The 24,671-nt window shown below is 33.2% G+C and overlaps 1 protein-coding gene across 3 annotated transcripts in view; it reads left to right on the top strand.

Annotated features, from left to right (window-relative positions):
* The window catches only part of MTF2 (metal response element binding transcription factor 2), a 63,028-nt gene that overhangs the window by 34,061 nt on the left and 4,296 nt on the right, over positions 1-24,671 (top strand). The window contains exons 2-14 of one of the 3 annotated variants that reach the window (XM_041749585.1): positions 2,341-2,357; positions 2,438-2,539; positions 2,672-2,753; positions 6,660-6,755; positions 6,992-7,092; positions 7,477-7,625; positions 9,958-10,053; positions 10,986-11,054; positions 11,880-12,003; positions 18,645-18,712; positions 20,246-20,416; positions 24,285-24,390; positions 24,513-24,565. In XM_041749585.1, the coding sequence (XP_041605519.1) occupies positions 6,680-6,755; positions 6,992-7,092; positions 7,477-7,625; positions 9,958-10,053; positions 10,986-11,054; positions 11,880-12,003; positions 18,645-18,712; positions 20,246-20,416; positions 24,285-24,390; positions 24,513-24,565 (1,013 nt within the window). In that variant the 5' untranslated portion in view covers positions 2,341-2,357; positions 2,438-2,539; positions 2,672-2,753; positions 6,660-6,679. Of the gene's footprint in view, positions 1-2,340; positions 2,540-2,671; positions 2,758-6,659; positions 6,756-6,991; positions 7,093-7,476; positions 7,626-9,957; positions 10,054-10,985; positions 11,055-11,879; positions 12,004-18,644; positions 18,713-20,245; positions 20,417-24,284; positions 24,391-24,512; positions 24,566-24,671 lie in introns of those variants that run through there. The other 2 variants (XM_041749584.1, XM_041749586.1) reach the window with 2 other exon arrangements.

Below are 24,671 nucleotides of genomic sequence, written 5' to 3'. Positions count from 1 at the left end.
ATGTGCAGATTAATTTTTTTTTTAAGATTTTTACTTATTTGAGAGAGAGTGTGTGTCTGTGTGTGCATGAATAGGGGGAGAGGCAGAGAGAGAGAGAGATCCCAGAACCTGGGATCATGACCTTATCTGAAGGCAGAGATACTCAACCTACTGAGCTACCAGGTACCCCCAGGTTAATGGTTTTCAACAAATTTGGGAAGATACCAATCATTATTCCTTAAGATATCTTTAAAATGTAGTAGGTCTTTCATTACTAGAGGAGAGGTGGGTGGGGGAATGGGTTAAATAGATGATAGGTATTAAGGAGGGCACTTGTAAAGCACTGAGTGTTGTATGTAAATGATGAATCACTAAATTCTACACCTGAATATAATATCACAATGTATGTTAACTAACTGGAATTTATTTTATGTGATGTTATTTTTTATTTTTATTTATTTTTAAATATTTTATTTATTTATTCATGAGAGACACACACAAAGAGAGGCAGAGACACAGGCAGAGGGAGAAGCAGGCTCCATGCAGGGAGCCTGATGTGGGACTTGATCCCGGGACTCCAGGATCACACCCTGGGTGGATGGCGGCGCTAAACCGCTAAGCCACTCTACAGGGGTCAATAAACCACCCTGATGTTATTTTTTAACTGGGATTTAAATAAAAACTTGAAAAAAAATACAGTATCTTTCAAACTGAAACTCTGTACTACTCTTTAAACACCAGCTCTGCATGCTGACCTCCTCCTGGCTCCAGGCAACCACCGTTTTGCTCTCTGTCTCAATGAATTTGATACTCTAATTACATCATATAAGTGGGATTATACAATACTTGTTCTTTTTGTCTGGCTTATTTTGCTTAGCAAAATGTCTTCAAGGTTCATCCATGTTCAAGCTGATGACAAGAATTTCCTTGAATTTGTGTATTCTTAGGTATTGCAGTAGGGTAGTTCCAATTCCTAGCTATTGAAACATTTTTTCTTCCCTACTTATTTTTTAGTTTATTTATTTATTATTTATTTATTTATTTATTTATTATAATATATATATTTTTATATTTTTATATATTTATATTTTTATTGTTAATTGTTAATTTATTGTTAATTGTTTTTTAAGATTTTATTTATTCATGAGAGACACATAGGCGAGAGAGAAGCAGGCTCCATGCAGGGAGCCTGATGGTGGGACTCAATCCCAGGACTCCAGAATCACACGTTCAACTGCTCAACTGCTGAGCCACCCAGGTGTCCCACCTACTTGTTTGTTTGTTTGTTTATTTTTTTAAGATTATTTACTTATTTATACATGAGAGACACAGAGAGAGAGAGAGGCAGAGATAGGCAGAGGGAGAAGCAGACTCCATAAGGGAGCCTGATGTGGGACTCGATCCCAGTACTTCAGGATCATGCCCTGAGCCAAAGGTAGACCCTCAACCGCTGAACCACCCAGGGGTCCCTACTTGTTTTATTTTTACTTAACTTTTATACTATCTACTTTTCAATTACTGTCTAGTTTTATACATTGTTGTATGTTTAATTAGTAAAGCATCTAAGTAAAGAAAGTGAAACAAAACAAACAGTACTTTGTTACCTTTGAGAAAAGTTGAGAGTAGTTATGCTATGGATATGCTGTGCTGTTTATGGAATAATTAATATGCAAATTATAATGTATTTTTGGGATACAATTTTGGAGTCTCGGTTAAAAAATGTAAGTGATATTATACCTCTCATTTGAATATGATTTTGTGAAATTGGTAGTTCTTAATTTTTATAAACTCTTAATCTTTGTATTTGAGGGACTTGGGACATGTTCTCATTAATATACAAGACTTAATTCAGTAGGGTTCCCTGAAAGGAGGTCATCACTACTCTTCCAATGAGTTGAATATATCTAACCACCCCAAAGTCATTGGTCAGTGTGTTTTTACTACCTGTGGCCTAATCATTTTTATTCTTTCTCATGGGCTTATGGAATGTGCCATGTAACTTCTTTTAGTTTATTTAAACCCAGTCATGAGATTTAAGGCATCCTTTGCTCAAGACTGTGGCTTACCTACTTCAGTTTAGAGCTGTTATATTGATAATAGTTGACCTGAATATGTGTGATCTTGGAGTGGTTGCTGAATTCTTGCCTCAGTAAAAGTAGGCACTGAATGAATATTGAGAACATCTACCATTTTAAAGTTATTTGTTCCTAGAGAGCATTTGTGATTTGAGGTTACCTATTATATTTTTCTCCAATTTAAGGTTCTTAATAAATCAAAATTTTTGATTAATATATAAAGCATATCATAAATAAGCTCTATAAGTAAGTTAATCTTATGTATGGTCTTTTATTTCCTAAACAGAGACTCTACAGGGGCAGGTAATTCACTGGTCCACAAGCGGTCTCCTTTACGTCGAAACCAAAAGACCCCAACATCCTTGACCAAGCTGTCTTTACAGGATGGACATAAAGTCAAAAAGCCAGCATGTAAATTTGAAGAGGGTCAGGATGTCCTAGCTAGATGGTCAGATGGCTTGTTTTATCTTGGAACTATCAAAAAGGCAAGTTACATTTATATATCTTTTGCTTTTTTTTTTTTGCAGTAAACTTTTAATAATTTTGAATTATAAATTTAACTTCAAAACTTAGTTTTTGACTTACAAGAAAATCACCATAATTCCTTTATATTTCAGATAAACATATTGAAACAGAGCTGCTTCATCATATTTGAAGACAGTTCTAAATCCTGGGTTCTCTGGAAGGACATTCAAACAGGCAGGTGCTACTATTTCTCTTGAACATGATTTACACTAAAATTTGATTTCCTTTAGCCTGTCATTTTCTATTGAGTAACTCTGAATCACCTTTGAGAAAATGTATTCTTCACAGTCCTCAAGGAGTTATAATCTATGTTATTGGCCCTGTAAGAACAGGGATTATTCTTGTTAGAGTAGAGATAGACTAAAGAACAGATGCATCAGTGATGCACATCTATGAACTATTGTTAGGACCCATCTAATAACTTTGAAGAAAAATTTTTAGCCACTGATATGGAAATACTTTGGGCTTCAACTTAACTGTTACTTGCTTATATTAGTAAAAGTAATGCAGAGAGCTAGTATTTATTGATTTCATACTATTTGCCAGATGTTTTGGGGGAAATTAGGGTATTTTAAACAGGTTTAGAGTATTAGAAGTATTCATTAATAAGAATGATTTGAAATGATCAGTTAATTAGAATTTTTAATGTTTAGATGGAAAAATTATTCTGTATTTGTGTAGAAGTAAAAATGAATACAGGTATGACTTGGTTTGGTTACAGGTATGTTTCTTGTAATGCTTTCTATTTTATTATTGTAATAATTTCTATAATTACGTATGCCCTTTGAATCTGCCATATAAACGTGTTATTCTAGATATTTCATGAAAAGTGATTTATAAATTATGATTATTAAAAATCTAAGTATTGGGCAGCCCGGGTGGCTCAGTGGTTTAGTGCTGCTTTCAGCCCAGGGTGTGATCCTGGAGACCCGGGATCGAGTCCCGTGTTGGGCTCCCTGCATGGAGCCTGCTTCTCCCTCTGCCTGTGTCTCTGCTTCTCTCTCTCTCTCTTTATCTCTCATGAATAAATAAATAAAATATTAAAAAAAAAATCTAAGTATTTTAGTTGTATACCAAACCCCCACTTTTTTTTTTTAATTGCAATAAGACCTGTGTTTCATATCTTGTAGAAAGGAGACGTAAATTTTCTTTCCCTGAAGGTTGGATATCTTTCTAAAGTACTTAGTGCTTGGGTTTTTAATTTGAATCCCAAGTGGAACTCTGTGGTAGGTTACTACTGTGTTCTATTTCTTCATTTCATAATTTTTTTAAAGACTAAGAAAGTTTTGGTAAAAGAATTAGAATTTCTAATTACCATATACATGGTTTGGTACTCAGGCTTTTGTGGGGAACTCAATAGCTTGTAACTCTAGTAAAATATCTTTTAAGACAAATTTTTTTATAGTTTTTAAGACTAATCAGTTTAAAGTACTGAAATTATGTTTTGAACCTGAAATTGAGTCAATGAGGAAAGGGATAGGAGGATAGTTCTCCAACAGTAGTGATACTGAGCAGGTCTTGTTACCCTGCATACAGAATTTTTTCTTTCTTAGTTTGTAAACTTGAGTTTTTCTCTGTGGTAGGACTGAAACATGTTATACTGCTTCTGTTCCCCTGTTAGTTGTGTGACTCTCTCAACTTTCCAGAGTTCTTGCAGGTTAAAAATAGATCTTTCTGTCTCCTTTCTTCCCTCTCTCCACTCCTTCCTTCCAGACAGGAAGAAAAATGCCAGTAGTACATATAGAAAGTTGTTACAGTAAGAGGTACTGTCCAATATGTGTTGCACCCAGTTTATCAGCTAAGTGGTCTGTGATTGTTTTTGCTGACTGGCTTTTTTAAAATTATTATCCTTAGAATTGAAAAGAAAAAAAGGATCACTCCTTAGCTATTTCACCCTTCTTAAAAAAAATTTTTTTTTTTAATTTATTTGAGAGAGAGAGAGTGTGTGCCCATTCATAGGGGAAAGGGACAGAATGAGAGAGAGAGAGAGAGAGAGAGAGAGAGAGAGAGAAACTCAGGCAGACTCTGTGCTGAGCACAGAACCCAATGCAGACCTCAGACTCATGATCCTAGGGTCATGACCTGAGCCTAAACCAAGAGTCCAATGCTAAACCCACTGTGCCACCCAGGCACCCCTATTTAACTCTTTATAGCACCCAAAAAGCACACATGTAATTGTTATAGAATGACCAAGTGAAACTAAATACTGTACTATGGCAGATTTCAATGTAGGAGAGTAGCTTTAGTAATTTTCTTTCTGTAAGAAACTTGCTAACAATAGATATATATCAAAATAACTTGATAAATTGGATTAATTTCACCTGTCTAGTAGGACTCTTAAAAATTTTATGTAAATAAGGAAAAATATATAGTCATGTTAGTTGTGAAAGAAAAGTGCATTACAAAAGGGAGATAGGTTAAAACAAATTTAAAAGGATTTTAAAATTTAACAATATTATGGTTTCTGTGAAAATAATTTTTATCTTGGATATTACTTTAACAATTACATTTATGTTTTATATTCTTTAATCGATACTGCATATGCAGTTCTAGCAGTTTATTCAAAAGAAATAATTCAAATTGAAAAGGTAGGTGGAAAGTATTTACTGTAGTTTTATTTTAACAAAAACAACAAAATTGATATACCTAAGACAAAACCTGGGGCTGTCAGTCCTTTTTCAGGAATTGCAGACTTGGACTGAGAGGTGCCAGGCTCAGTCTGGTTGCTCTCCTGACTGGAATCATAAACTTAGAAGCTATGGAGGCTGTGTCCTTCCAGGTGTACAAAGAAGTAAACAATGCCTGGGAGAGATAGGGAGAGGGGACGAGAGACCAAAAGACAAGAAAAACTGCAAAAAATGAACAAATAAAAAATTTGTTAACTTACAGATCTAAGAGTAGAGGTGTAATAAAGTAAATTTGGTTATTTCCACTGGATGTAATATTATACAACTATTAGAAGTTATAATTTTGAAAATAGCAGTGTGAATAATACTTTTGATAGAAAAAATAGGACAAAATAATGAAAAGAAGGAAGGAACTCACAGTGGAGAGAGTATGGACTCTGGCATATCTGGATTTGAATCCTAGCCTTGATACTTTCTAAGAGTCCTTGGGTTGGTTTATCTTTCTGAGCCTCAGTTCCTCTCTATAAGTGAGATACTTATGTAATAATTTTAGAATTAAACAAAGTAATATATGTCAAGAGCCTAAAAATACCTGGCCGGCTGATTGCCCATAATGGTACATTTTTATTATTGTTGACAAATGAATATACTGTGTAGTTTAACTATGAAATTGATGAGAATAGAAAACTGGGAATAATGATGTTAGAACGTTAAAATCATATTCTAAATTCTGTAGAATACAATTGTTTTTGTTTTTTAATAATAAAATTGTTTTTGGAGTAAAAATGCCTAAGGAAATAATTTACCTATTCAGGTAAAAAATACAATTAGTAACTGTGAAACAGCCTAACGTTTGTTGCATTGAGATTTTGTTAGGATATTCTATTGGACACCATATTTCCAGATTTCAGAAATGGGAGATTAAATCATTGGAGTTCAGCTTCTTTCATAAGTTAGTAAATTAAAAGAAATGTATTGAATCCACAAAGAAGTCATTGACATTATCTTCTTTGCCCTCTTTCTGTAGTCTCATGATGGTAGGCAGTGTAGGGTAAGTGAATATATGTATATAGGTAGATGTGTAGTCTTGAGAGTAGTTGGAGTGTTCACAAAACATCCCATCTTCTTGTCCAGCAGGGGACAAGGGGAGTAGTAATGTTAGAAGTGAATGATAAGAGATTTGCCTGAGAGCAGTTTGCATTATGCCCTCTGCTGTAAAAACAGGTTAAATTATCAATGTAGGTAGTTAGGTATCTTAAGTTAAAGTGGGAGGGACAGAGGGTGCATAGAGATAGCATTTTATAGATAGTACTTTGTCTTGAGAAGAAATCATTATGGTCTAGTGAATAAATATTGTCAATGTGGGCTACCCACTGAATCAAAAAAGTAGCTTTGTTATATGAGATACTTCTATATTATGACTATCTTTTAATATATATTTTCAACATTTTAGGAGCCACTGGTAGTGGGGAAATGGTCTGTACAATATGTCAAGAAGAGTATTCAGAAGCTCCCAATGAAATGGTTATTTGTGATAAGTGTGGCCAAGGTAAACCTTTATTTCTTTTAATTTTGTGGAAAAGCTTTATTACATACTTAATGCTCCTGTTGAAAATTAATGATTAAAAATACTTTACATTGATAATTTGAAGCTGTTATCATAAATTTATTCATCAATTGTAAATATATTAATGTAGGTGAAGAGTACTGAAATGCCTTCTTAAAATTGTGTTGCAGTATTTATTAATAAAATAGAATTTGCTTTATGCTTTTTTTGATATTAAGGATATCATCAGTTGTGTCACACACCTCATATTGATTCCAGTGTGATTGATTCAGATGAAAAATGGCTCTGTCGACAGTGTGTTTTTGCAACAACAACAAAGGTATCTTTTAAGTGTTTTGGGCTAAAGCCCTAAATGGAATTTGTAAGGCATTCTCAACGTAATGATTGTGTACGTTCAAAGTTTATGTGACTGAAATGAGCAATCAATGCTGGGTAGAAAGAGGTGATGCTTATTGTTTGACTAATGATGCTTAAGTGACTTGCAGCTATCCTTGCACTTATTTTCTGATAGCGAGTGGTCTTGGAATTGGGGCAATAATTTGAAAGACAAAATAAAGATTATTATTAGTCAAACAGTTTGTGATATGGTAAGAAATTTAGAATGGAAATTTCTTCGGAAGTTTCAGAAGCATTTTTATGTTAAAGAATTGTATTTAAAATTTTATCCTTCATTCATTTAAATAACTTTTTCCCTCTAATATAGAGGGGTGGTGCGCTTAAGAAAGGACCAAATGCCAAAGCATTGCAAGTCATGAAGCAGACATTACCCTATAGTGTGGCAGACCTTGAATGGGATGCAGGTCATAAAACCAATGTCCAGCAATGTTATTGCTATTGTGGAGGCCCTGGAGAGTAAGTAAATAGTTATTTTATGCCCCTTAAGTGATTTTTGTTTACATTATCTTCTTTATTTTTGTTATTGATTGTGGTGTGAGAGTGGTAGTGAATTGTAAATGCATGAAAATATCAATAAAGAAAATTAGGGGAGAAAATTAGAGGCCATAGTTATAGTCATCTTTATCATGGAATATGAGCTAAATAAATGAGTCTAAGAATGTTTAGAAATTTATCTTTAACTGCTGGTCACTGGTCCTACTTTTGCTCTTTGGAACTAAATGGGTACATCTTATCTTTCTTAGGAGGTAACTCTTAAAATATTTCAATCGAGCAATCATATTTCCTACTCTCATGATTCGTACCAATAGTTTTTTTTCCAGGTTAAAATCTCCATTATGATCAAACATTCTTTGCAACATGACATCTAACCTCTGTCTTTGTTGCTCTCCAGTTTTTGAAAGTTAATCTTGAAATATGATGTTATGATTAGAAAATACAGTGTTTCCAAGAATAGCCTTAGAATATAATTGAGCTGTTAGAGTTCAGAACAGTATACTTCTGTTGTTTAAGGAAAGATTGTACATATTATTTCTCTTGAGTTGTCCCATTTTATTTTTTGGCTCATTTTGGGTTTGTGGTGGTCAACTGATACTTCTAATTCTTTCTTTCTTTATTTTTTTAATAATCTCATTAAGCCAAGTCATACATCATGTATTTGTACTACATTTTAAAAAAATGGCTAGTGAATCATTTTATATTTCACTCTTTAGATTGTAATTGTTGGATTTTTGTGTCTTTCTTCCTTCCAGACTCAGTGTTTCTCTTAAGGCAAGGGTACCATTTATTTAATTACTTTTTTAAAAGATTTTATTTATTTGAGAGAGCAGCAGAGAGAGCATGAGGGGTGAGGAGGGGCAGAGAGAGAGGGACAAGCAGACTTCCCATTGAGCAGGAAGCCAGACGCAGGGCTCAGTCTGAGGACCTAGAGATGTCCTGAGCCAAAGTCAGATGCTTAACAAACTGAACCACCCAGGCGCCTGATAAGGGTACTGTTTAGGAGAATGCTGGGATAGTCATTGTCATTAAATGATAGTCATTGTCATTAATGTGTTCAAATGCATGGACAGAAAATGTCTTTAAAAGTTTACCATGACTGAGATATACGTTGTTCAGTGATGAAACATGAATAAGTGAATGTATAGATGAATGAATTTTTAGGTCTTCATTCTGCTTAATCTTTAGTACTTAATGGAGTTTTTTTGATTTAACATTTTTATAACAATTCTTAGTTTTTGGTCACGTGCAGATTTTTAAGAAATATTTGTCTAGTTTCTTTAATCACTTATAAAGGAGATACAGTGAATAAGGATAGAGAGTGATCATTTCCTTTACTCAGTTTACACCTACCATTTAGTTTAAAGTATTGCTCAAAATTGGTGGAAGTTGTCATAGGCATTTTATGAGGTGGGTCATTTGTTGTTCTTTAAATACCATGACCACATGAACTGTGTTTAATATTGCTAGCCACTCTAACTTTAGCAGGGACCTAGCTAAGTACCTGGAACATAATTAGTATTTATTAGTCTTTTGATGAATGAATAACCTTACTTAATATCAGTCTTCTTGTCTTTGTGTACATATGGTTTACAGTTAATGGGGTACTCACTTGTTGAGCAAAATAATTATTGGAAGAAAAGGCATTATTTGGGTGGCAAATAAAGATATCAGTAGATCAAAACCATACACTAGCTGAAAATAGACGATATCCTTAGGCTAGAGATTCGGTTTTATTAGCTTCTTCAGCTATCTGAAAAAGAACAAAACCTGCCACAAAGCCTTTACATTTGGTAGAGTCTTTGATTAGACTTACAATTTTGTTAACCAAATTTATTAAATTGCTATTCTCATTCCTTCTCATCATAATGGACAAAAATAATGGAAACACTGGAGAAACAAAGCTGCCTGTGACTATTTGGTATATGGGGCAAATAGCTGCATACATCAGTAACTTCTGAAACTAATCTCCCTTATTCAGTGTAGAGAGTTAATGTGAAAAAAAATCCTAGGTTGTTTTTTGAGATTCTTTACCAGTGTAGGAACCAGGCATTTTTTGACTGGAAATAGTACATGTATCTTTAAAGAGCTTATATAAATTTTCGTGGATAAGAAAAGAGGGGTGAAATCATTCATCAGAGCCTTTTTGGGAAAGAAAAAATTTAATGCTAACTACAGCAAAAATGTCATAGTGTAATCAGAACTATTTTGTTATAATGCAACTTTTGGTTTGGTTTTGTTTTTAAAAGTTTTTCCAAAGGTAGTAATTTTAACCTTAACTCTCTTCTTATAGCTGGTATTTAAAGATGCTACAATGCTGCAAATGTAAGCAGTGGTTTCATGAGGCTTGTGTGCAATGCCTTCAAAAGCCAATGCTATTTGGAGACAGGTGAGAAGGGTACTTGACCTTTACCAGTTGACTTAAAAAATTTTTTTTTTTTTTAGCTTTTGTACTGTAGTTATGTTTGCAGTTTCAGATTTCTAAATGTCATTGCAGCGGTGATTTGCAGAGTCACCTTATTTTTTAATTTTTTTTTAAGGAGTCACCTTAGAGGGAAAATACTGAATGATATACTAGAATTATGCATAATTTTAAAATACAAATAATTTTTGTGCTTTTAGATGTTATTCCAGAACAATTTTAAGTATTTGATCAGTGATTATATTTATTCCTATTGCCCCACAATGCTCTAAACTATTCCCATTGGTACCTTCCTTTAAAGAACCTCAAATGGATCCTATGACAGAAAATTGGAAAAGGCCACAGAATTTTGGTACAAAATTTACACCTTCGATCTAAAGATTTTACTAAAGCAGACCCACTGTACTTTCTGGATTAGGAGAAAGTGGAATAGTAGAGGGCTCTAGGAAGAAAAATGAAAGGGCACTGAACTTGGTTTAAAAATCTGGGTTTAAATGCTGCTTATGCTGCTTACTATCCTACAGAACTTAGGAAGATCAGCTTATCTCCTTTTATTTTACCAGATTGTTTAGAGCATTGAATATAACATTGTATATGGGGGCTGCTATTGCAATTCATGGTACACACAAACCATTAGTAAACTATACCTGTGTATGAGTCTGTATGTGAACTCTGAATGTCTAATGGGTAAAAAATACTGCCTTTGCCCCCCCATTATGAACTATTTCATCTGTTACTGAAAAACTTTAAATCACAATATCATAATTTAAATTATACTTTGCTTTTGTGTATCACACAACTATTGTTAGGATATGTACCTGCTGAATATTAGTTTTAACTGTTGGATAATTTGTGTATACCCTTGATTATTCAACATACAGCTTTTCTTTTTTCCTTAGGTTTTATACGTTTATTTGCTCTGTCTGCAGTTCTGGACCAGAATACCTCAAACGTCTACCATTACAGTGGTAAGTATGGACATTTCTGTTAAGGAGCAATAAAGGGCCATGTTCCTAAACCTACAGGGTGAAATATTCTGTATACAGTAACTTGGTTTAAATAAAAAATCGCTTTTCTTTATGCCTGTCTTTATTTCTTTTATTTATCCTTAAATCTGATGTCATTTCACTAAAGATTATCTAGTCATCTTGCTAAAATAATAAAGCCAGTTATTTCCTAATGCATAAAATGTAGCTTTACATGTTTTTTAGATTCTTAAATTCTTATTCATGTTTTTAATTCTTTTGGGTCGTCAGAATAGCATACAATAGAGGAGAGAGGTCTTATACCTAATATGCCAGTTTCTGCTTTGGTGTAATTCTTGGGTATGGGACGTTTGATGAATTTTGGTGATTTACTGATAAAATGCTTATAGTAAATACTTAGGAATTTTTATTAAATGCTTAATGTATTTTAGGAAAAGATAAGATTTAACACATGAATCAGATAAAGTGTTAAAGTATGATCTGTTGTAAGGCTTATATGTAAGTGAAATACAAAATTTTTTATTTTAAGTTATTTTTTCATATAGTTACTTCCTCTTTGAATGTATTTAAAGTAATTATTCAGATATTTTTTACTTTATATTTACTACTGAGTGTATTTAATATTTTCCAGTTATTTTCATGTGATGTTTTATTATATTGTGAATATGACTTATGCTGTTGACCTTTTGGTTACCTAAATACTTCACTTTGGACTTTTTAATTGCTGTTTTAATTTTTTTAAAATGTGATTTCTTAACAAAACCCAAAACATTGTTTTTGTATATTGTGATTATTTTTGGATTCCAGGGTAGATATAGCACACCTATGCCTTTACAACCTAAGTGTTATTCACAAGAAGAAATACTTTGATTCTGAACTTGAACTTATGACATACATTAATGAAAACTGGGATAGATTACATCCTGGAGAGGTAAGTGGTCTTAGAGTTAACTTCATTAGCTGTTTGATGTCTTTTTTGTTTTGTTTTGTTTCTATTAAAAGCAACTAAGATACATGTACAAGTCACACATTTAAAGTAGAATTTTATTTTTAGTTCAGGGTGAAGTAACATTGATGAGGATATCAGGACTAGTCCTCTTATCCTCCCATTTATTGTTTCTTGACTCAGAAAAAAATGTAGAAGGAAGAAGAAAATTACTTGATTCTTCCATTTTCTGAAATGAGAATTGTTGCAGTTAAAGATAGAAGGGAGGGAGAAATCCTAATTATTGTATATTTTGCATTTGGTTCCTCCTCCTGTTTTTCTAAGTTTCTTTTTTTTTTTTTTTTTAAAGATTTTATTTATTTAGTCATAGACACACAGAGAGGCAGAGACACAGGCAGAGGGAGAAGCAGGCTCCACACAGGGAACCTGATATGGGACTCGATCCCAGGTCTCCAGGATCACACTCCAGGCTGCAGGCGGCGCCAAACCGCTGCGCCACCGGGGCTGCCCTCTAAGTTTCTATAAGCTTAAGAGATGTAACCAATACTCTCCTTTCCTCTCTTATTGGTACTCTCTTATATATGTATGTATATCTTTGACTTCCAGGAATGGGAGGACCCAGTAATAGTGTAAAATAGTGAGTTAGGGAGGGAGTGAAGCTATCCTAGTTGGAGATTATCCCCCCCATTCTGACATCTCATTTTGCTTTTCATTTGCGAAGTCTAATCACACATGCTGGTTTACAGAGTCTTTCAGAAAAAGCAATATAAAAGTTAATGCATATTCATTGAAGAAGATTTTGAAACCATAGATGAGCACAAAGCAGAAAGTGACTTTAATAGCTACCTTGTTTTTAGCATTTTTAGGATTATTAAAATATGGATATTAACTACTCTTAACTTAATGTTTTGTTTTTCCTTTAGAGAGGGTAGGAATGTTGGGGAAGGGTAGGAGGAGGGCAGAGAGAGAATTTTAGCAGGTTCCATGCCTACTGTAGAGCCCAATGCCAGCTTGGCCTCCATCTCACGACCCTGAGATCATGACCTGAGCTGAAATGAAGAGTCATATGTTTTGACTGAGCCACCCAGGTGCCCCTAACTACTCTTAGCTTAAATAAAAATTTTGTTTTATAGTATGTGGAATTAGATGTGTGAATTTTAGTCACATTACTTTTTGAGGTATAAACTAATATGAAATTTAGGAGGAATTTCTGTTTTTTGTAGTTTTTAGACATGGGACAGTTTATAAAAAGTTCTTGTCAAATAGGATATCAGGGATTTTTGGGTTGTTTTGGGTTGTTTGGGGCAGTTTATAAAAGGTTCTTGTCAAATAGGATATCAGGGGTTTACAGGGCATCAGGGAGAGCAAATAATGCACATTTAAAAGTTGGCGGTAGATCAGCTATATAAAATATAAATCAAACACTTGTAGAATACTTAGATTTTTAAAATCAAAGATATTAAAATTAATTGAGTTAAGATGTTTTGAGTGTTATAAGTTAGAAATAGAACATTCTTTTCTGTTACATGCTTTTTCTGGATGAAATTTGAGAGAACAAGTGACTAACAAAATTGATAAATTTTAACAAACGAGTAGTAATAGAAAAAAGTAAATATAAGGCACTAGTAACTGTAGTGTTCATTATAGTCATCTTATTATATAATGCTTTAATATATTCTTTTTAAAAATGCTTTATTTCTTGCCATGGTTCTTTTAGCACTTCATATGCAGATACATCTATAGTCTTAGTATATTTTATGGTTCACATTAAATTCTATCGTAGTTACTTCATGTAGATGGTGGGCACACATATAAAGACTCAAGTTATTTTATTTCAAATACTATCTTATTAAAAGTGCAATTTAGATTTTACTCAAGAGACTGAAAATAGAAAATAAAAATCAGTCTGTTTCAAAGAAAGGAGTTCAGGTTATGAATCTCAGGATTCTCAGTTCTAGCTGTACATCAGAAAAAGTTCACTAGAAGATATATTTTCATTTTCTTTAGCTTATGTAATAATGTCCTAGAAATAAATTTCCATTTCTTATTGCTAATAGGGAATTTTTTTAATTAAAAAATTAAGAACATTATACTCTTTAAACTTTACAATGGAGAAGTTTTACTTTTCTGAGGAGTGTTTCCATTTTTTTGGAGCCATCAAATTTATTATCAGAGGGACACTGGGTGGCTCAGTAGTTGAGCACCTGCCTTTGGCTCAGGGCGTGATCCCACAGTCCCAGGATCGAGTCCCACATTGGACTCCCTGCATGGAGCCTGCTTCTCCCTCTGCTTGTGTCTGCCTCTCTCTCTCTCTCTCTCTCTCTCTCTCTGTCTCTCATGAATAAATAAATAAAATCTAAAAAAAATTTTTTATTATCAGAACAAATGATTTTCTAATCATTTCTGATTGCTTTTTCTCTGCATTAAAAAAAGAAAATATTCAAACTTATTCTATCTTCAGATATTTACAGATGGAAGTAGCTTTTAATCCTCTGTATTAATCTTTTATATCTTTATATTGTCATTATAATTGGTTTTGAGAGTGAGATTTTAATAATGAGACCATAAAATTTATACCAGCCTGTAACATTTATTCAGTAATTTTCATTTAGCTTACTTTTAAATGTTTGTGATAATAGAATCAAAGGTAATACAAATAATGGATTATTCTAGATTATTAAAATAGTATGTCTTTGGTTAACTGAAACTGAATTGCAAATTGAGTTTTGTCACTAGTCCAGACTTGGGTTTATAAAACTTTTTGTTCGAAAATCTTTTTATGTTAAAAATCTTTTTATAAAGTACCTTTAATTACTATTAAAACATGGGAAATACTGTATGTTAAGTATATTGTTGGTTAAATGAGTACTTGAGTGTCATTTTGACCATTAGTTCTTACTATATATACTTAGATTATATGATATAGACACTTGCTCTAGAAGTTTCTCTTCAAAGATGAAACAATGCAGAAAAATAGTTATGATTTTGCTCTCTCTTAAATGTGGAGTTTCTTCCCCCATGTGGGTAAAGGGTGACTTGAGAAGTTGATTGAAATTTTTATGGCATTTTGGTTAAGAATACATGTGGACACACTAGTCATAGGGAGGCACTTATATTTATCATTTCTGAGCTGAATTAGGACTTAATTTGAGCTGGTCAAAATTTAATGGTAGCTATGTTATTTTGGAAGCTTCATAAATACTTATTTCTATTTCTAGTTAGTTGGAGCAATTTTAATTGAATCAGTAGTATCCATTCAGTGTTTTGTGCTTTGTTTTTGGTAAGAGAAAATACTATGACTTCTTTTATAACAAAAGAAGTTTCAAAAATACTAAACTTTTTGGAGAGTATATCCTTTCATACTGAAAGGCAAATTTAACATTTATGTATAACTTTTTTTCTTAGTTGGCTATTTTGAGATTGTGAGGAGAAGCTGAAATTTTTAGGACATATTGGAATATAATGATAGTTCTATATCATGTTTCCTTATGTGATTTTTGTTTTCTTTTACATCTTTGTAACCTGATGCCTTGTATAGACTGTAGCTATTTGAGAAACTATTGTTTTGTAATATTTTCTTGGAGATAGTAAAAGTATGTAATACAACATTTGAGATCCCAAATAAATGTTGCTTAAGGTTTTTATTTAGATTGAGAAATTAACAGTTGTACCAAATTGCTTTTAGGAGTTAAAATGAGATATTCATACTTTGGAATCTGCTTATTATCATTTGTCCTTAATTCCTAATGTGATCTGAAATCCTAATTCTGTAAGGGGAGCCTACTTTTCTGTTAACGGTAATCTTAAATTTTAAACCTCAAAGATTCATAGCAGAGTAGTGTATTGCTACCTTTTGAAGGATGTAAGCGAAAAAGGCATTGATAAAACTTAAATGAAATACTATAGCAGAAATGATGTTTTGGCTAGAGAAGAAATGTGTAATAGAGGTGTGTATTAATAATACTTGAGACTTTGAGTGTTTCATATTAATATGCAGTATATAGGTTGGCAAACAGATGACTTCATCTGTTTTTGCATACTTAAGCCTTGGCAGCATGGAATTCAAACTTGGTGATTTAAAGGTATATTTTATGGACAGGAAGAGTTTTAACTATACTGAATAGCATTTTTGTCTATACAGAATTTACAACCCTGAAAGTAAAAGCTTAGTGTGAGATTAATGTCTGTGATGGGAGGAACAAAAATGGTTATTATGTTAGCAGTATAAATTATAAATCTCATGATCAGGTGGTCGACATACAACATGATACTCTTTTAGTACAGGTTATTTGATTTAAACTATAATATCTGTACTTAGAGTCTTCAAAATACAGAAAGGAGATCCTTGGCCCCATAATGCCAGTTGAAATTAATACTTCTATGCAAAAGAGTTTTGGAGTGCCAAAGGAACTTACAGGTAAAATTTCTGAGAACCATAGAGAGGAAGTACCAGAAAAAGAGTTCATTGTACTTTTCAAAAAGCAAAAGAGTAGATTTGAGAAGCTAGTTTTGTCAGAAATTGTAGAGCACATTTTTCAGATGTGGTTTGTGAAGATTTAAAAAGCAATAAGGAAAAACACTATTAGAATAAATCATATTAAATACACTAGTTTTTTTTTTTTTTTTTTTGATATGGTTAGCCACACTGGTATGTCAAATGCTATGGGTGTAGTATAGACATAGTATAACTGAATTTCACATTCGATACTCAAATTTGAACTGGTTAAGTTTAAAAGTAAAAATTAAATGGATATGTAGCCAATTGAATAATAGAAACAAAAGCAGTCAGTGTCTTGGAAATAACCTTGACAGAGAGTCTCCTGGAGAGCCACAGAGTTCTGTCTTTGTGTCTACCCCTAATTCAAGAAGAATGAGAGAATCTAGAGAGAAGATTATCTCAAACACTGACCTGAAAACCAAATCAGATTAACAACAGTTATAAAGTTCTGCTTTTAGACTTAAATATACAACCAACCAGTTCAGAAGAAGCAATGTATGATAGTGAATACTTGATTTGATCAGTTTATCTGATAAGATTTTTGAGTTGAGATGGGGAGGTGAGGGACGAGGAAGAGCTGGAATTAGTTAGCTAAAGCTTAATATGAAGTAATCATGTAATGTGGCTGCTAAAAATTTTCAACTTAATTTTAAACTTAGACATATCCTATACTTAGACATGATAGCTGCTGTCAGATATTTGAAGAACTGTCTTGTCAAAGAGGGAATAGAAGAGTTCCAGGAAGAAAGGTTTTGTCCACCTATGGATTGGGCTTCCTCAGTGGGTACCTCATCAGCTTTCATCATTGGTAATATTTAAACCAAGGTTGAATGACTATCTGTACTATATATTAAAAGGGATTGCAATATTGTTGGAACTTTGAATTAGATGGACATCTAGAGTGTCTTTCAAGCTTTAAGGTCTGATTCTGTTATTTCTTCTTTAATAAAAATTTTCCGTCATTGAACACTACAGAAATTAAGAGGAAATGGTATGGTTTAGAGGCATGAGCACAAAACTGTCCCATTTCTTTCTTTTTTCTAAAAGCACCCAGCACATTAGCACAGTATGGGCTCTTAGTGAATGTTGAATGAAAGGACTTATCATCACCTGTGTTCAGATTCTAGCTCTCTCACTAATCAGCTATGTGAATTTGAGCACTTTATTTAACCTTTATATCTGTTAACTAAACTGTAAAATAAAGAGAATTGAAGTAGATGGCTCTATAAGTCTCTTCTACCTCCAACATTCTATTTGGCAGATTTGTTCGATCTTTTTACCTGAAGTATTTCTGAGGTTTGGAAATTTAAATTGGTAAAGAGTATACTGGTGGTACCCTTGAAAATCAATTGTAATATTCTGGATTTTTTAAAAAAGCTTTTGTGGCTTGAGTTGAAAATGGTCCTTTCATAATTTATAGTTTTTGCTATTAGGCCTTTAAACTTGGAAGAGGCAGAAATGACTCTTAAGGAAGCCCTTTTGAAACAAAATAATATTTTCTAGAATTGGATAGTTTTCAAAATGATTTGTGATAAGAAATTACTGAGACATTTTGAATTTTGGGGCTGGCTAAAGTCTATAACTTTTATGAAATAACCCCCTCCCCCCTGAGTTTCACAGAATTATTCAATGTTATAGAGATTATTGGGTTCTGCTAATATTACAAGTATCGGGAAGTAAAATTTTATATTTCTCATTACATTTTATACTGTCACTTATTAGTATCAATTAGAATATTTATTAGAACCTATATATGGTTGATATTAAAGTCATTCTAATGTATTATTTCCTCAGATTATAGAATTAAAATAAATTTAATAAAATCCCATTTTTGTAGTGTTTTGCATTTTACAGTTCTTTCAGACATATCATTTGATTCATATAATTACTAGTAAGGTAATTAGAGAAAGATTTTTACTCCCTTTTTCTAGATAAAAACACAAGTCTTAAGAGATTAAATGGCCTTAGATCATACAGCTAGTCAATGAAGACGTGGAATTAGAACTTAAATCTTCTGACTTACCAGTCAGTACACTTTTCTTCTGCATCACATTGCCTCTGTCTAGCACCTGTATATTACTAATTGATGAAATTATAGTGCGTTAAATTGTTTCTTGATACTTCACAGCTGGCAGACACACCAAAATCTGAAAGATATGAGCATGTTCTGGAGGCATTAAATGATTACAAGACCATGTAAGTTGATTTATTTTATGTATCCCTATGAGGGAGACATTTAGTAAGTATAAGGAATAATGGCATTGTTTAAGAATTGTGGGATTGGTGTTTAGAACTAGTACAAACCATTAAAGCTTTTTAATGTCCTATTCTTTTTCAGTCAGAGGTAAAGCAGTGATTCTCAAGGGTTGGAGAAGGGAAGAGCATTCCTCTGGGACTGGTGGATGAGATATTGATATCTCAGGGGAATTTGGCCTGTTCAGTTGAAAAACATGTTCAGTAATGACTTGTTTTTATAATACAGTATTCTGAAAATAAAGTCTTAGCTGGTGGGAAAATGCAAACAACAGTGGAAAGTATTATAGAGAATATTGGTTTTAAAATGATTGAGATTTTCTATGGTTTTAAGATTCGTTATTGTCATCAGTTTCAGAGAAGTAGTGTTAGTACTAAGTTTTTGATAATTGATTATTTAATATATTCTTCCATAGGGCTTTCCTTTTTTTAAAAAAAAAGGCAAAAAAGGCATATCTACGTTTCTTTAAAATATTTAAAAATTTCAATAGAAATAATTTTGTAAGTGTATATGCTGGCTCTAACCAACCATTGAGCTATTTTATAAAATACTTATTTGTAACAAGTTGCTTTTTTTGAACTTGACGGCGTTTTCTCCTTAAAAATGTCATAATTACTAGTAGCTAGATCTTTAGGCCAGTTCAAAAAACCATAAAGTGCTTGAGCAGTTACTGTGCTGGTAAAAATACTTTATGGGATGTGAATTCTGTAATCCAATCTAGGGTACCAGATAATACATTTGTTGCTATTCTGATAGAAACGAGAGCTCCCCTTTCTCAAACCTGCATAGCAGTGGAAGAACATTCCAACCATTTGGTGTAGTGGTTCCTGAGGCTAGGCAGGGTCCAGTAGAATTAAGGTAGGTGGGGATGTTTTGGAAAAAGGAGCCTGAGGACTTTGGGAAAGAATTATGGGGCACATTTTTCAGAGATCTAAACCCACACTGAAATAACCTTTCTCTGCTCCAGGTTATTTCCAGTTCTAGATCTGATACACTAGATACTCTTTATTTTTTTGGACCTCTCATACTGGGTCCTCTTTACCAATGCTAATAACACTTGTTACTTTCTGACCAGTGGATCTGACAGATCCACCCTGAAATATAATTCTTCTTTTCCTAAATATTTTTGGACATCTTTTAAACAGATGACACCAAAATATGGGAAAACACATGTTAGGACTAAAAAGACACTACTCTACTCTTCTTTCTTTAAGAAGTCAGATGCCACATTTTAAAAAGGGAAGTGGACATGTACTCTTCTCCCTTCCTTCCGATACTATCCATCCCTCTTTATATCCTGTGGATTTGGCTCTGGAGCAGATAAGAATCAATGAAAGCAAAGGGAAAGAGTGAGTTGTGTAGTATTGGGTGGACTTTCATGTGTAAAGGCTTTATATCTGAAAGTTATGAGTTAGGGTCTGCCATGTATATGTGTTCAGTTTTTAAATTTTTAGTTAATTTTTTTAAAAATTTAGGTTTATGTCTGGGAAAGAAATAAAGAAGAAGAAGCATTTGTTTGGGTTGCGAATTCGTGTTCCTCCTGTGCCACCAAATGTGGCTTTCAAAGCAGAGAAAGAACCTGAAGGAACATCCCATGAATTTAAAATTAAAGGCAGAAAGGCATCCAAACCTATATCTGATTCAAGGTAAAAGTTGATCTGTGGCTTAGTTTTTCTCTTTAGATTATTTGTAACTAAAAATGTATTATTTAGTCTTACTAGTATATTTGAAAGTACAAGCGGTAGTTACCTTGATTTGTTTTCTTGTTTATAATTTCTTGTTTAGACAAGGTACAAAGAGTTAAATTAGATGTTTATTTATTTATTTTAGATCTTAGGCTTTCCAGGAATAAGCCCTATTGATTTTGTTAGCAGACAGCTTAAGTACTGGCATATTCATTTGTTTGTTCATTTCTCATTCGTTCATTCATCCATTTATTCATTCCATATTTCAAGCACCTTACTATCGAAGTGCTGTGGATGTAATAACAACAAGACAGACTTTCTTTCTGCCCTGATGGGGTTTACAGTATAATGGGGAAAAGTGACAAAATACAGATCATGCCAGTGCCATCTAGAACATAGCATATGGTTTTAGATTGTACTGGGATGGATAGAGGGTGAAACAGTCTATTAAGAAGAAGGCTTAAGGAATGCCTTAATATTTAAAATGATATTTAAGCTGAAACACCAAGAATGAGACTAACCTAACAGTGTGAAGAACAAAAGAAGAATACTGCAGGTGGTGGAAATACAAGTATGAAGGCTGTAAGGCAGGTTCTAGGAAATCACAGACTATTTAGGTATGAATGAAGGCTAGAGAATAACATCAGGTGTTGGAAAGTTTGGGTGGGGCCTGATCATATAGAGTTCTGTAAGTCTTCTAAGGAGTTTTGGTTGTTTTTAAAGCATAATGGAGAGCTATTTAAAGATATAAGCAGATTGAATTATCCTTTAAAAATACTCCTTGTATGCTATTTGGAGAATGGATAGGTATAGAGTTTAAGAATAGAAGCAAGAAAAAATGCTTGTTGTCCAGGTGAGAGATTGCCCTGGTAGGTGGTATCAAATGGAGAGAAAATAGATCCAAGACCTCTGTTGAAGACAGAATTTATTGCCTTTGCTAATGAATTAAATTTATGAAAGAAAGGGAGGAATGAAGTTATATAATGCCCAGATTTCTGGCTTGAGCAACTGGTCAGTGGTGATATCTGTTATCAAGACCTACAAGAACAGATTTTGGCAAGGTGAGTGAAGCATTCTTCTGTCTCATACCAATTGAGTTTGGGATTTTTTATAAGGGATATGTAAGTGATGATGTTAAGTACAGACAACTGGGTGTATAAAGCCAGGAGCCTCAGGAGAGATCAGGGCACATGATAGAAATTTGGAAGCTGATTTAGAAGGCCTTGAAAATGAGTGAAATTGCATAGGAAGCAAGAGCGGGGTCGGAGTGGGGGGCTACTGTGACCCAGAATAATGCCCTGTTATCATTTGGAGATTTGGAAGAGGTAAAATAAACGAAAGAGGCTAAAAAAGAATGATCAGTAAGTTAGGAGGAAATCAGGAAAGTTTGGTGTCTTGAAAACCAAGAGAAGGGGAGTGTTTCAAGGAAGATGAGCATATTAAACAGTATTGAATACTGCTGAGAGGTGGATTTAAGATGAGAGAAAAATGTTTATTGCATAAAATAACATTCTGTTATTACTGACTTTGACAGAAACAGGAGGGTTTTTTGTTTTTTGTTTTTTGTTTTTTTTTGGAGGTAAGGATAGAAGTCAGATTGAAGTGGTTGAAGTGTGATTGAATCCAGCATTGCTCAATTAACATGTCAAGACTGGGCTTTATCTACAAAAAAGGGACATAGGCAGATTCAAAATAATAATGGTGATAATAAAGGAAAAGGGGAAAATAGGAAATAATCTTTAAGAATTCTGAATGAGAAGGGAGAAAGTGGAAAGGATATCTGTCACCAACACTCAGAAGTAGTTTTATTAGAAGAGAGGTAGACAAATGGAAGTTTGAAGAGGAGAAGGAAGTACTCAAGTGATGATTTTTTAATAGATGGAAAATTAATTGGAACCTATTTTTATGTGCTAGTAGGAATGATACAGTGGAGAGGAGATTGGCACAGGAGAGTGGGAAGGTAATTGAAGATACTGTAAAGTCCTTGAGAAGCTAAAGGGAAAGGGATTTAAAACTTAAATGTGGGAATGGCCTTTGATTGAAGGACTTTACACTCTTGTTGAAATTGGGTGAAAATGGGTAAAGATGCTAGTTCTATTATAGAGTTGACATTTGGAAGGTGACTAAGATTATTGCATGGTAGCTTCTGTTTTCTAAGTGAAATAATAAGTTGTAAAGATGGCTGAGAGGTTTGTGCAGAGATTTAAGGAGCAAATAAAAGGTATGAGATAGTTATCTTGGAGAGTAAGAAAAGATAATTAATTACACAGGGTTGACAGTGTTTCATATCCATTTGAATTTGTAATAAAGTAGATACTGCTTTCAAGTTTTTTTTTTCCTAAAGGAGAAAATTTTCCTAGCACTTTCAGATTTTATCATCAATCCTTTGCTATCAGTTGCCCATATTATGAATTAGAACGTTTACGCAAATTTTCTCATTCCTATCATGATGTTAATAAGATAACTCCATATGCGTTAGCTATCAGGTTTTCATTTGATGCTACCAGGAAATGGTTCAACTTTCTTTAAAGGCATTTCTCTATTCCTTCTGGATCCTGTTCTGTGAATTGGTCCTTTTAATCTGAGAGTACTTTCTTGAGTCCCAGAGTCCTCTATAAATGTTGATCTCCCCCCCTCCCCGCCCCACCACCACCAAAATGTATACCCCATCTACCTTATCCTTGAGACTTTTGATTATAGTTCTAGTTATGCTTTGTTTTTCTAGTTGCCTTTCTCCTTCCTTGTACTTCCCCAACTTTAGTTGGGTGCCTGGAGTAGTTGTCTTCTGGTTTTCTCCATTCACCTCTTTCTAGCCTATTATATATTATTATTCCTCCTTTTCCATGTTTTTTTATTTAAGTTTTCCTGGGTAATTTTCTTACAGCACTGAACCCTTTTTATTAGCCTGCTTGTATATATCTTTGTTAACTTCTGACTATATTTTGAACCCCTTCACACAGGAAAAATCTTTATATTTCTATGATCTAATATTAATATCCCTTTTATATGGTAGATATGTTTGTTGAATAAATTAAGTAGATGTTCTATATGTTGGTATTTGTCCTTTTTCTTCTTCCCTTCTATTAATTAGAGATGATCTTTGACCATTGTTTTTCCTCCCCACTGCGTGGTGCTTGGATGCTTGCTTTTATGTCTCAAAAATGGTTTTTTAGATCTTTGTAATTGTGCCTTTTGAATGACTTCCTGCCTGTAAGAAGAATTCCTTCCTCTACACTGCCACCCTGGGCTTCATTCTCTTTCTTATAAACATAATTCAGGGATAAATATATATTCATTTCTAAAGGCAACCTGTGTTTATAACTATTATATTTTAATAATGATACTTCCTGGCTCCATGTGGGTAACTATTAAATTTGTAATAACTTTTAGTAGTAAATTTTTGAAATATCTCCCAAGTACCCACATAATACCTAAAACTACCTAAACTAAATATTGAGCTTCTGGGAGTTTTGAAATCGTCTCTCCAATATAAGTAGTCTATTTGTTTTTGTTTTTGCTTTTGAACTCTTAGGTGCTATATATTTTTCAGAATTATAAAGAGAACACTTTTTTTCCTTAAACCTTTCTATGTAAATACCTCTTAAATCAAGAAATGTATATTTAAATTAGAATGTATTATCTATGCCCTTGACTAAGCTTATAGATTCAACTTACATTTAATTTCTTTGTTTTTATATTACCATTAATATAAAAATATAATAAGTATAACCTAATTATTATATAAGTAGAGCCAAGCCACTGTGTATTATATATTGTCTTTTTGTTTTCTTTATGTAGAGATTAAATACTTAATGGTTTTATGTTTCAGGGAAGTAAGCAATGGAATAGAAAAAAAAGGAAAGAAAAAATCCGTAGGTCGTCCACCGGGCCCATATACAAGAAAAATGATTCAGAAAACTGCTGAGCCACCTTTGGTAAGAGGACGTGTTGGTATATGTTCTCAGAGAGGAAGGATGCTTGAAGTTAACTGAGAAATGAGCATCTTTTCCACTTACTTTAGAACAATGCTTTAAATATGTCATTTTTTATTTTGCAGGATAAGGAATCAATTTCAGAGAATCCTACCTTGGATTTACCTTGTTCTATAGGGTAAATAGCAAGTTATTTTCTCCTATCCTAGGAATTTTCTTTTGGGGGGAAATGAGTATTTCTATTGTAATGTAATATAGTCGTTATACCATTTAAATTCTTTTGT

The sequence above is a fragment of the Vulpes lagopus genome, chromosome 3 (assembly GCF_018345385.1).
Source record: "Vulpes lagopus strain Blue_001 chromosome 3, ASM1834538v1, whole genome shotgun sequence".
Taxonomy (NCBI): domain Eukaryota; kingdom Metazoa; phylum Chordata; class Mammalia; order Carnivora; family Canidae; genus Vulpes; species Vulpes lagopus.
This window is presented reverse-complemented; position numbering and strand designations above follow the sequence as displayed.